The 11,796-nt window shown below is 22.7% G+C and overlaps 5 protein-coding genes across 5 annotated transcripts; 3 read left to right on the top strand and 2 right to left on the bottom strand.

Moving 5' to 3' along the window:
• Window positions 1–1,776: 1,776 nt before the first annotated feature.
• Window positions 1,777–5,831, top strand: DICPUDRAFT_159734 (uncharacterized protein; the record flags this gene model as incomplete). Its single annotated transcript, XM_003294648.1, has 2 exons — window positions 1,777–3,340; window positions 3,679–5,831. Coding segments are annotated over 2 exons (3,717 nt in total), but the record flags the coding sequence as incomplete, so codon positions are not given.
• Window positions 5,832–6,373: 542 nt separating this feature from the next.
• Window positions 6,374–7,261, top strand: DICPUDRAFT_159733 (uncharacterized protein; the record flags this gene model as incomplete). Its single annotated transcript, XM_003294647.1, has 3 exons — window positions 6,374–6,658; window positions 6,728–6,885; window positions 7,036–7,261. 3 exons carry the CDS (start codon window positions 6,374–6,376, stop codon window positions 7,259–7,261), a joined length of 669 nt encoding a protein of 222 aa, XP_003294695.1.
• A 429-nt stretch (window positions 7,262–7,690) lies between these two features.
• DICPUDRAFT_159732 (uncharacterized protein) lies at window positions 7,691–10,169 on the top strand (the record flags this gene model as incomplete). Its single annotated transcript, XM_003294646.1, has 3 exons — window positions 7,691–8,605; window positions 8,679–8,939; window positions 9,006–10,169. 3 exons carry the CDS (start codon window positions 7,691–7,693, stop codon window positions 10,167–10,169), a joined length of 2,340 nt encoding a protein of 779 aa, XP_003294694.1.
• Window positions 10,170–10,259: 90 nt separating this feature from the next.
• Window positions 10,260–10,797, bottom strand: DICPUDRAFT_93266 (uncharacterized protein). The gene is made up of 3 exons (XM_003294645.1): window positions 10,657–10,797; window positions 10,505–10,590; window positions 10,260–10,435 (listed from the first exon to the last, which is right to left on the bottom strand). Exons 1-3 carry the CDS (start codon window positions 10,745–10,747, stop codon window positions 10,295–10,297), a joined length of 318 nt encoding a protein of 105 aa, XP_003294693.1. The 5' UTR covers window positions 10,748–10,797; the 3' UTR covers window positions 10,260–10,294.
• A 143-nt stretch (window positions 10,798–10,940) lies between these two features.
• DICPUDRAFT_93265 (uncharacterized protein) lies at window positions 10,941–11,315 on the bottom strand. The gene has a single exon (XM_003294644.1). The coding sequence runs from the start codon at window positions 11,202–11,204 to the stop codon at window positions 11,028–11,030; it is 177 nt and encodes a 58-aa protein (XP_003294692.1). The 5' UTR covers window positions 11,205–11,315; the 3' UTR covers window positions 10,941–11,027.
• Between the last annotated feature and the right edge of the window lie 481 nt (window positions 11,316–11,796).

Here is an 11,796-nt window from a genome sequence, read left to right as displayed (position 1 = left end):
AAAGTTTTGACCCCCTTTTTTAAATTTTTTTATTTTTATTTATCTTCAATAATTTTAATTTCAATTATTCTAAAAAATATAAAATAAATTTTAGAACATCTGAACTATATTTTTTTATAAAAAAAAAATAAAATAAAAATTTTTTTTTTGAAATTTTTTTTTTTTTTTTTTTACATATAAAAAAAATGGGTTCATTATTTTTAAAAAGATAATTTAAATTTTAATATATAATTTATTTTTTAAACAAAATTTTTTTTTTAATGTTTTGTTTCTTAATATTTTGTGAATTCACCTAGTTCTTATTTATTTGTTGTATTTTTATTGAGGTTGATTCATAAAGATTATCAAATTTATCTTGATGAATATTTTTTAAAATTCAACAAATTAAAATATTGAAATTATGACGTGGGTACCCGATAGAAATCAATTTTATACATCGTTTTACTATTGACCATATATTCTCAATAATATTAAGATCTGGTGAACAGGGTAGAATAAATATCACCCTAATGTGCATTTTTTCTTAAAAATCCGCCAATAATTAGGTCATATGAATAGAGCAACTGTCTTGTAAAAGAAACATATGACCAGATAAAATTCATTTCTCTTGTAAAGTTCTTCTATAACCCTGTATTAATATTTTTAAATATTTTGCAGCATTTGTGTTAAACCTGTAAAGCTTTTCCCCAAGCTCTGAATAATTATGGGTCGGTTTAAAGAGATTTTTTTAAACATTTATAAAAAGCAAGGGTAGGAAAGCCTGGTTAAATCCGTGTGACTTAAGATCTCATCCTGTCGGTTCGCGAGTTCGAATCTCGCCTCTTGCAATCATTTCATTTAAAATTTTCTTCCCGGTTATTTGGTTAAATTTTATTGTGTAATGAACAAGGATCATTACTCAATAATAATCAATATTAATTATTTGATCTTTGTACCTTACAATTGCTGTAATTTGTTAGAATTTTACAAATGTTCGAAAAGCAGTCATTATACTGGTCATTAAATAAAATTTTTTTACTGATTAATTTAGATTTTTTAAAAAAAAAAAAAAAAAAAAAAAAAAAAAAAATTAATTTAAAGCATTTGCTTTTAATTATCTTTTAAAAAAACTTTTAAAAAAAAAAAAAAAAAAAAAAAATTAAATAAAATTTACTGATTAATTTAAAGCATAAATTTAAATTAAATTTTATTTTCGTTCCTTTAAATGTGATTATTAAAATAAAATCATTTTACCTTTGTTAAACTATAAATAATATTGAATGTAAATTGATTGATTCTATAGTTATTATATAAAATATTATAAAAATACATCCAAATTTTACATTGCTATTATTTTCAAATAAAAATATAACGTGTTAAGTTGAAAAAAAATTATGCGCCATTTTTTAAAATTTAAAAAAAAAAAAATTTAATTAATTTTTTTTTATATTTATTTTTTTATTTATTTTTTTCAAGTTCAAAATTATAATTTATTTTTGTAAATGAATCCACCCAAAAGAAATATAACATTGAATCAAAGTATAAATAGAGATGATTTTGATTTTACATCCATTTCAAGCAAGTATATTAATATTTACAAAAAAAAAAAAAAAATAACATATTTTATTAACATTTTTATATTTTAATTATTATTAGATTTTAAAATTAAAAAAGAAGATTTTAAATTAGATTTTGATGAATATTCATATGATCAACCTAATAATGTAAATATTATATATTTTTATTTGATCCATAATCATTACATACTCACTATTTGATTTCTCTTTAATAAATTAGACACCACCCAATAAAAAAACCCATATTCATAATAATAATAATGTTTTTAATAATAGCAACGAAAAAGAAAATTCATTCATTAAAACTTTAAGAAATAGCAATAATAGTTTAACATTCGATTATTGTAGACCCCTTTCACCAAAAACACATATAATAAACATAGATAATAACAACAGTGGTAATAATAGCCCATTATTAAAGAGAAGCTTTAGTAATTTAAATAGTAATGATAATATAGAGCAACCAAATCCAAATAAAAATAAATATAGTTACTCAACATCACCAATACTTTCAACCAATATGACCTTTAAATCTTCAACACCACCTACCGTCTCTTCATCACCCTTTAAATTATTTAAATTGAGTATGGATATCAACGACAACAATAATAATTCAATGGATACAAGTATTCAAGATGATATATCATATGAAAAAGAAGAAATAATACCAATGGATATTACAAAAAGATCAATTGATGATTGTCCATTAACACCCTCACCTTCAAAATTATTTGAAAAACTATATGTTAAAACCCCAAGCCCAAATCGTTCAAATAGTACTATTAATAATATAGAATCACCTGCCTCAAAACCATTAACAGAACCAATTAAAAGACAACAATTATTTCCAAATAAGAGAATACAGGATATCAAATCTGAAAAGAGTGTTACCACAAAATTAGATTTAGTTCATCCATCAAAATTACCTAAAAAAAATATATCATCTTGTTTATCTTCTTCATCTTCAACCACCAAACACACTATAAAACCATCATTAAATAGCACTAAAACCACATCCAATATAACAACACCAATAAAATCGACTTTAAATAAAACTGTAAATAAATCTGTATCTTTAACACCAAAATCAATAACAAAAACTACAACAACAACATTAGGAAACTTAAAAACAGCCACTACCATTAATAAAACTCCATCTAGAAAATCTATTGCAACCACTACTAATACTGCCACCTCCATCAGTGCTAGTAAACCAATTGGTTCAACCCCTAGCCTTTCAAAAAGAAACATTGAGACTTCAGATAGCACCTCACCAAAGAATATGTCTTCAACCATGGCAAAAGCACTTGCAACCTCAACAACTCCATCAAAGAAAATTAGAATGTCATTACCATCATCATTAGTAACCACCTCTTCAGTATCAGCAGTCACACCAAAGAAATCAACATTAAAAACCAGTAGTGATTTAACAACTCCAACAGCAACAGCAACAACAACTACAACCAAAATAACAAAAACAAAAACAACAGCAATAACAACAACAACTATTGCTACAACACCAGTATCTTCAGGATCAAACAAAAGAGCATCCACAATAACAAATAAAAGATTATCATCTATAGCTCCCACCTCTAGAAAATCAATTTTACCACCTCAACCATTAACAGCAGATGATGATTTTGAAAAAATGATTCAACAAGCAATGTTGGATGAAATAAATGGCAAATATAAAGGTGGCAGTTTAATTTCTCAAAAATCACCAGAAAAAATTGAACAAAGTGAATGGTCCCCAATTAGAAAGAAATCATTATATAATGATCATGGTATTTATTCAATTTTTTTTTAAATATTATATTATATACATTTTAACTAACTAACATTAACTATTTAACTTTAGATGTTCATGCTTGTACAAAAAAATTTTAAATAAATAAATAAAGTTACTTCTTTTTTTTTTTTTAATATAAACTATTTCCTTTCCTTTTTTATACTTTAAAATTCATTTATTTCTTTTTTTTTATTTTTATTTTTTTAATTTTATTTTTTTTAAAATTTTTTTAAAAATTTTTTAATTTATTCGCTGTGACAATAAATAATAACAATAACCAAATGAATAATAATAATAGCAATATAAATAATGATATAGATATTAACAAATTAGAGAATTTATTTAATTCCGTATTTAAAAATAATTTTTTAAAAAATAGAATTTTTTCAAATTATAAATTTAAAAGATCGTATAATTATGAAAGATTAGTTTCAGTAGAATATATTTATAATAGATTTTCAAATGGAATTAGTATAATTAGAGATAAAGTAAAGAATAATGAATATTTACAATTTAGCCATAATAGTATTTCAATTATATTTAAAGAAATTTATAAAAATAATAAAGAAAATCAATTATTTTATCAAACCTTCTATTCACACTATTTACAATTTATTGATAGACTGGATGTTGTAAGAGAGGCCATTTTAAATTCAAATCTATTGGCTTTAAAGCTAATTTGTCAAGATAAAGAGGAGATCGAAATGGTTTTAAAATCAAACTGGCCAAATACTATTTTTATCAAGAATAATCAAGACTTTAAAATATTTTGCTATATTAGATCACTTGGTATTGATACAAAGAAATTAGATATACAAATACATAATCAGTTTTATATTTTTCAAAACAACTACAAATTAAAGCATTTAGTCAAACTACTTGAAAACTTACCAACCATTATGAATATAGATAGTACATTAGCCATCGAAAAATCAAATACATTTAGCACAGAGCAGTTAGAATCCAATATAAATAACCTATTAGATCAATATTCATCAATAATAGTACCTCCACCCCCACCATCAAATGAATTAAAACAAAATATTTTAAAATATGTAGATTTATTTTACTCAATTTCAAAATTTGAACAACCTCTAAACTACCACTTATTGTTTGGAGATAAACAAACAATTTTCACAAAAATTGAAGAAATAGCTCCAAACCCAAACATTCTAAACGAACAAGCCCTCACCGATTTATTTAGATTCAGCAGTTATAAAGTAGATAATAGTTTATATTTAATTTTATTTAACCCTCAAAAGGGTTCCAGCAAAACTAAATATTTTATAAAATCAATTTTCCAAAGTAGAAACATAGAATTAATTGAATTTATAATAGATGAATACCAAATGTTTGATCTATTAGATACATATAGCAGCTCAATTATTTCATCAATTACTTTAACAAAAGAATTAGATTTCCTTTTCAAGAATTATCAAGAAATCTTTTTTAAAGACAATGAAAACATAAATTGGCTGTTTATCAAATCAATTCCTCTTTTAGAACATTATGAAATGCTAATGAAACAGTTAAATAGTACCTTCAAAATCAATACAATTACACCAGTTGAACTAGAACCTTTTAAAGAGAATTTTGAATTATTAAATGACAACATAGTATTGGAAATTCTAAATAGAATTTTAAATGACAACAATGGTGAAATATTATCAAATTATGAAAATATTGAAATGAATTTTAATCTAGACCCATTTAGCTTTATAATATCAAATAATCTAAAAAGAAATACTCCAAAAGAAATCAAATTATTAATTTCAATTTTAAACACTGGCAAAATCAAATCATTTAATCTTAGGGAAATAGAACAATGCAATATGAATCTCTTGGATGGATGGATACTGGATCATTGTATAACGCCACTACCTACCCAATTCCCACAATTTAATAGAGAAGTTATAAAATTATATATTCTAACATCAAATAACTCAACAGTCTGTGTATCAATCTATGATAGAACGGTCATAAAATTTTTGTACTCCTGTGGTCGTTATGATGAAATTTTAATGTTCAATGATTTAGAACTCTTTACAATTACAAATGAAATCAATGTCAACTATCTAAATGTTGATTTTGTAAATCAATTATTCAGTAACATCTATAGTTTGGAATATAGCCCCAGAAATGTTAGAATCAATGGTTTTGAATTAAATAAATTCTTACGAGATTTAGTATTGAATGGATGTTTACCAATTTTACAGCTACTATCTTCAAGATATGGAAGAGTTTTTGATATAATTTCAAGATCAAACTCAGGGGCATATTTACAAATTGCAGATTTAAAGAGTTTATTCAAATTATCTATAAGATTAGATAATTTAAAAATTTCACAAATTTTTTTGAATCTGGGTGGTATATTATCTAAAGAAGAAATATTAAATGAAGGAAAGGCATATAGCATTTTAAATGGGAAAAGAAATATTAGTTGCAGCAATATAATAAAAGATCATCAATTTTTACCATCCATTTAGAATTCGAAAGCTGTATAGCAAAACTCCCCATAAAAATGAATTTTGTGGTAAAATTAGCAAAAAAAAAAAAAAAAAAATAATAAAAAAGGTGAATCAGATTCTAAAGTCAATGTTATAATCACGATGTAATCAGGTGAAACACGAGATGAAATCATCATTTTCATTGCATAAAACAAAAAATAAATTTTAGCAAAATTAAATAATTTCGTTTTTTTTTATTCAGCCATTATAAAATATTTTTTGTCGTTATGGGAATTTTTTTTTTTTTTGTTTAAAATTTAATCAATCCTTTTTTTTTATAATTTCAAAATGATCAATTTGATTTATTTTAAAAATAAATTATTGTATTTAAAATAACTTTTTTTATTATTTATATATATTATTTCTTTTTTTGTTTATAATTTATTTTTATAATAATTTTTTATTTTTTATTTTTTTAATTTTAAAATTTTTTTTATTTTTTTTTAATTTTTTTTAAATTTTTTTTTTAATATTTTTTACTTTAGTTTAGATAATATTTAATAAAACAAAGTACTATAATAATGTCGCATATATTTAATGCATTATCCAATAGCATAGGTAGTGACACACACTCAACAACATCAGAAATATCACACTATCAGAATGAACAACATCAACAATACCAACAACAATTTGACCCTAACAGACCAGTATTGACATTAGATATGACAACAGCAAAACTAATGTACCAAACAAACCAAGAAATGTCAAGTTATATACAACAAATAGCAAATGAACCTACAATTGGTTTATTTCATGTTCAAGATCATATAAGAAGAAATATACCTAAAAATATTAATTTAAAAGTAATTTTATTTTAATATATAATAATAAATATTTTATTTCAATATATTAATATCTTTTTAAAATTATAGAACAATATAAAAGATTTAGGGGATAAAATAGAAGAGAAATCATTCGATATAGATTACAGTACTAAAACTATTCAATCATTTAAAGAGATTGAAACTTTTTCAAATATTTCAAATTTATTACAAGCATCAATTGAAAAAGCAAATAAACTAGTAAACAAGTATGTTTTATTCATTTCATTCTATTTTAAATCTTTTTTTTCTTTTTGTTTGGTTTAAAATTTAACAAAAAAAAAACTTTAACCCCACAAATAAAAAAATCTTCATTTCTAAAAACTCTATACTAATTTTTTAACTTTTTACAATTTTAGTAAATCTTTATTATTTGTAAATTCTCAAACTTTGCCATCTTCATCATCAAAAACATTTTCATCATATAAAAATCCAAATATTGTAAATACTCCAACCAAATCCAATAATATAAATAATAATAATAATAATAATATAAATAATGATAATATAAATAATGATAATATAAATAATAATAATAATAATAATAATAGTAATAATAATAAAAATGATCAAGAAGAACTTTAATTTAAAAAATAAAACTTTAAATGTATTTATGTATAAAAATATCTTTTTTTTTATTTATTTTTTTTATTTATTTTTTTTATTTTTTTTTTATTTTTTTAAATTTTTTTAAATTTTTTTTTATTTTTGTTATTTTTTGAAATTTTTTTCTTTTTTTTTTTTATTATTTTTTAAAATAATAAACATTAATTTATAAATTCTCAAACTTATCTATCAATAGTCAACTTCAAAAATAGATAATATTAAATATATTATCTATTTATATTATTATAAATATTATAACATACAAAATATTAAATAATAATAATAACACCTAAATATTCATTCTATAATATGTATAGTTTTGTATTTATAAATTAAATTAATTTAAATTTAAAAAATAGTTTAAAAAATAACAACAATAATAATAAATAATCTTTAAACATTAAAAAAATGGGCGAAAGAAATATAAATAATGTACCCTTAAGTCAATCATTCTCGAATGTGGATGCAAATAAAAGACAACAATTATATAGAGACAATATTAGTGCCAGTAGTATAGATTTAACACATAATAACACCAGTAATAATAATCACAATGTCAATAGCAATAATAACAGTAACAAAGGGAATAATAGTTCATTCCATTCAAAAAGTAAATCTTTGCATCCTCATACACAAAACAAACTATTGATTCAGCAAACGCAACAACAAATTCAGCAATATCATAACATAAATGAGCAGCAACAAAAGTATAATAACCAACTACATAATAGCACTGTTCAGTTTAATAATAATAATACAATGTCAAATAGTTTATATATTTCTAATGGTCCAAGTTCATTCCCACCATCTTTAAGAAAGTTTAGACATATTAAATCGATAATTGGTAGAAATTTAGAATCATGTAATAAATCCCAAGATCCAGTTTTATTAACAACATATTATACACTTCATGCACCACCAAATGTAAATATTAATCAACTAAACCAGTTAAATCACAATCATTATTTTGGTGATGACACAATAAATACAACTTCACCAATATTTAATAGTAATTGGAATGATATGGAAAATGTAGAAATTGAAGCACTCGAAAATATTTTAAATAGTGATGATGAGAAAGATCAAGAAGATAATAGTGTAAAATCAAAGGATAATAATGAAAAAACTGAAATAAATGGAAATAACGATGTAGAAATTAATAATAAAGATAATGAGGAAAGTAATAATATAAACAATAATATAGATGAAGATGGGGAATGTTGCAATGAGGAAAATGAAGAAAATAAAGAAAATGATAATGGTGATGATGACGATGATTTACCAGCTGCATTTTATACTAGCGAAGTTATTTATGATTCAAATGTTTGTATTACTATATTTTATAAAAAAAAAAAATAAAAAAAAATTAATTATAATTTACTTTTTAATTTTATAGAATCCACTTTGGAACCCATTTGATTGTTATAAACAATTATCGGTCGAGATTTTAGATTATTATTCTTCATTTAATATATGTGTTTGGGATAAAGATAATGAAGATATACCTCCAATTTTCCAATCAGATATAGATTTAACTCAATTGGAATTTATTGCTGCAGAAATTAAACACTTTTCACAATTAAATTTACCCTCAAATACAATTTTATTTGAATTAAAAGATGGTTTTTATGTTACTAAAGAAACAAAAAATAAAATGGTAAGTAGCGATATTATAAATATAATTTAAAAATAACAAATATTAATTTTTATTTTTTATTTTTAGAACTCACCAAACTTAAACGATATCCAAAAAATTATTAATAACGAAAAAAGAAAAGCAGTTACAGGTACAAAAACATTATTTTTATCATTATTACATAGAAAATTAGTAAATATAGAAAAGCAAAATCAATCAAAGATTATAGAGAAAAAGATTGAAGATATACTCGAAGAACAATCTAGCTATACAGAAAGATTAAGACAGTTAGAAACCCAAAAAAATAGAATCAAATTATTAAGAGAGGAAGCATCAACTCAAAAGCAACTATTAAAAAAAGATCAAGAGAAGTTCGAAGATTTAAAGAAGGATTTGGTTCCTAAATCTGTACAATTAACCAAAGCTGGAATATCATTTTATCAATCATTAAAAGAGTTAATTAAGAATAATGAAATTTTAAAAATGGATTTACACTTGGTGCACAACTTGAAAGTATCATGGGAAAAAAAGAAATGGAATCTTATCACTCAAATTCGATCAATCTATCCAATTGGGCAAGGTAACAAACTTTTAACTATCAATGGACTACCACTACCAAATTCAGACTATAATGGTTATGACGAAGAGCAAATTGCCACTGCTTTAGGATATGTTTGTCATATTTTACATTTGGCCTCGAAATACCTTAATGTTCCACTCAGATATCCAATGACACCAATGGGTTCAAGATCATTTATCAAGGATGAAATATCTCACCACAGCTCTTCCAAATTCCCATTATACTCAAAAGGTGTCGAAAAACGTATCTTTGACTATGCAGTTTTCCTTTTGAATAAAAACTTAAAGCAATTACTAAATAGTCAAGGTTTATTTGGTAACTTTTACTTAAAAGAAACTTTACCAAATGTTCAAATTTTATTAGGCAAAGGTAAAATTAGTGAATTAAATAATCCAAACTATAATCCAATAATTAAAGGTCAACATCAACAACAAGTTAATAGTCCTCATCAACCAAATAACCCTCAGCAACAACACTATAACCAACATCATATAAATGATTTGCAGCAACAACATCATTTAAGCCATATCAATCATATTCACCAATACCAACAACAACAACAACAACAGCATTTCCAAAACCAACATCATTTTAATAACCCAAGTCATCATACTCACCACAATCACCATATTTACCAACACCAAAATCATCATTTACAACAACCACATTAAAAAAATCGAAAAAAAAAAAATATTAAAATTTATTGTTAAATTTAAATAAACTATTTAACTTTTCTTTCTCTTTTAAAATAAGAGTATGAATATTTATTAAAAAAAACTTTATTTATTTTTTTTACCTAAAACATTGCATGATTATTTAAAAATGTAATTAAATCCTCTATTGATTTTGAATCGGTGGCCTCGCATCTTTTTACCTCTGTTCCATTGACAGAAGCAACAAAAGTAAGAGGTTTAGATGTTTTAATTATTTCTAAATCCTATAATTTATTAAAAAATGTTAATAAAAAATATAAAAAATTATTTTTTAAAAAATATTCTTTATTTACTTTGCATATATCTCTTCTAACCACTAAAAATAATATATTTGGATTATGGTCACTTAAGGTTTTAATAGTAGATGAAACAACATTATCTTATAAATAAAATATAATATTAATATAAGAAAATATACAATTAAAAATACAACATAAATACATACATTGTTCACTATTTTCTACTAAAACAATTAAAAGTTTTAAATTATTTTTATAATTATCAAAATCTTTACTATTGCTAAGTTCAACTAACATTTTAAAAAATAAATATATATTAATAAAAAACTATATAGTGTTCAATGGATGAATTGTGAAGAAACAAATGAATTTTTTATATAAAAAAAAGTGGGGTTATGAAAAATTTTAAAAAAAAAAAAAAATTAAAAATTATTATTTAAAAAATAAATTGAATATTAAGTAAACTTTATTTAAAAAAAAAAAAAATTTATGTGAGAGTATAATTTATATTAATTTTTTATTAATATTAATATTATTATTATTATTATTACTATTGTTATAATTTTAATTATTATTATTATTTATAAAATTGATTTAATAATGAAATTTGTTTTTGTGAAACTTTACGAGGTAATTCAACTATTATTTTTAAGTAATAATTGCCTCTTATTTTTGTATTTTGATTGAAAAAGCCTTGATTTTTAATTTTTAATATTTGATTAGGCTGGGTACCAGGAGGAATATCGATCTCCATTGTACCACAGAAAATAGGCACCGTTATTCTACTGCCCAAAATAGCATCAATAAAATTAATTGTAACTTCTGAGATTACATCATCCCCCCTCTCTCTTTAGTGAAGCATTTTGTTCGTCTTCAACTTCAAAGAGTATTATTAAATCACCATAAAAATTATTTGGAAAAAAGTTGGAGTTGCTACTGTTTATACTATTTCTATTGATTCCATTACTACTATTTATACTACGGTAGCTACCATCATCTTCACCATTGGCACTATCCCCATTGCAATCACATAAATTACCTAAAGATGGATAAATTACTTTTTGGCCATTTGATACATTCTTTGGTATTTCTATGGTTATATCACTTTTTTCTGTTGTTTTACCTAACCCATTACACGATGAACACTTTTGAGGTTGATATCCTTTACAATTGCTACATGGCATCGTTCTATTATAACTTATATTTTTTTTACATCCTTCCATTGTATCGAAAAACCCTAATTTAACTTTAACTGTAACTGAGTTTTGGCCCTTAATATTTGATATAAAAGTTGACAAATTATTGTTACTACCATTTAGATTATTATTAAAACTATTGTTTAAACT

This window comes from Dictyostelium purpureum (genome assembly GCF_000190715.1).
Source record: "Dictyostelium purpureum unplaced genomic scaffold DICPUscaffold_609, whole genome shotgun sequence".
Taxonomy (NCBI): domain Eukaryota; phylum Evosea; class Eumycetozoa; order Dictyosteliales; family Dictyosteliaceae; genus Dictyostelium; species Dictyostelium purpureum.
The sequence above is the reverse complement of the archived record's forward strand: the minus strand, read 5'-3'. Positions and strand labels throughout refer to the sequence as shown.

Coding starts and splice junctions, on each gene's coding strand:
- DICPUDRAFT_93265 (XM_003294644.1), bottom strand. CDS start 11,204: ATGGAGATCGATATTCCTCCTGGTACCCAGCCTAATCAAATATTAAAA.
- DICPUDRAFT_93266 (XM_003294645.1), bottom strand. CDS start 10,747: ATGTTAGTTGAACTTAGCAATAGTAAAGATTTTGATAATTATAAAAAT. Junction 10,591..10,656: donor AGTAGAAAATAGTGAACAAT/GTATGTATTTAT, acceptor TTTATTTATAAG/ATAATGTTGTTTCATCTACT. Junction 10,436..10,504: donor TTAGAAGAGATATATGCAAA/GTAAATAAAGAA, acceptor AATAAATTATAG/GATTTAGAAATAATTAAAAC.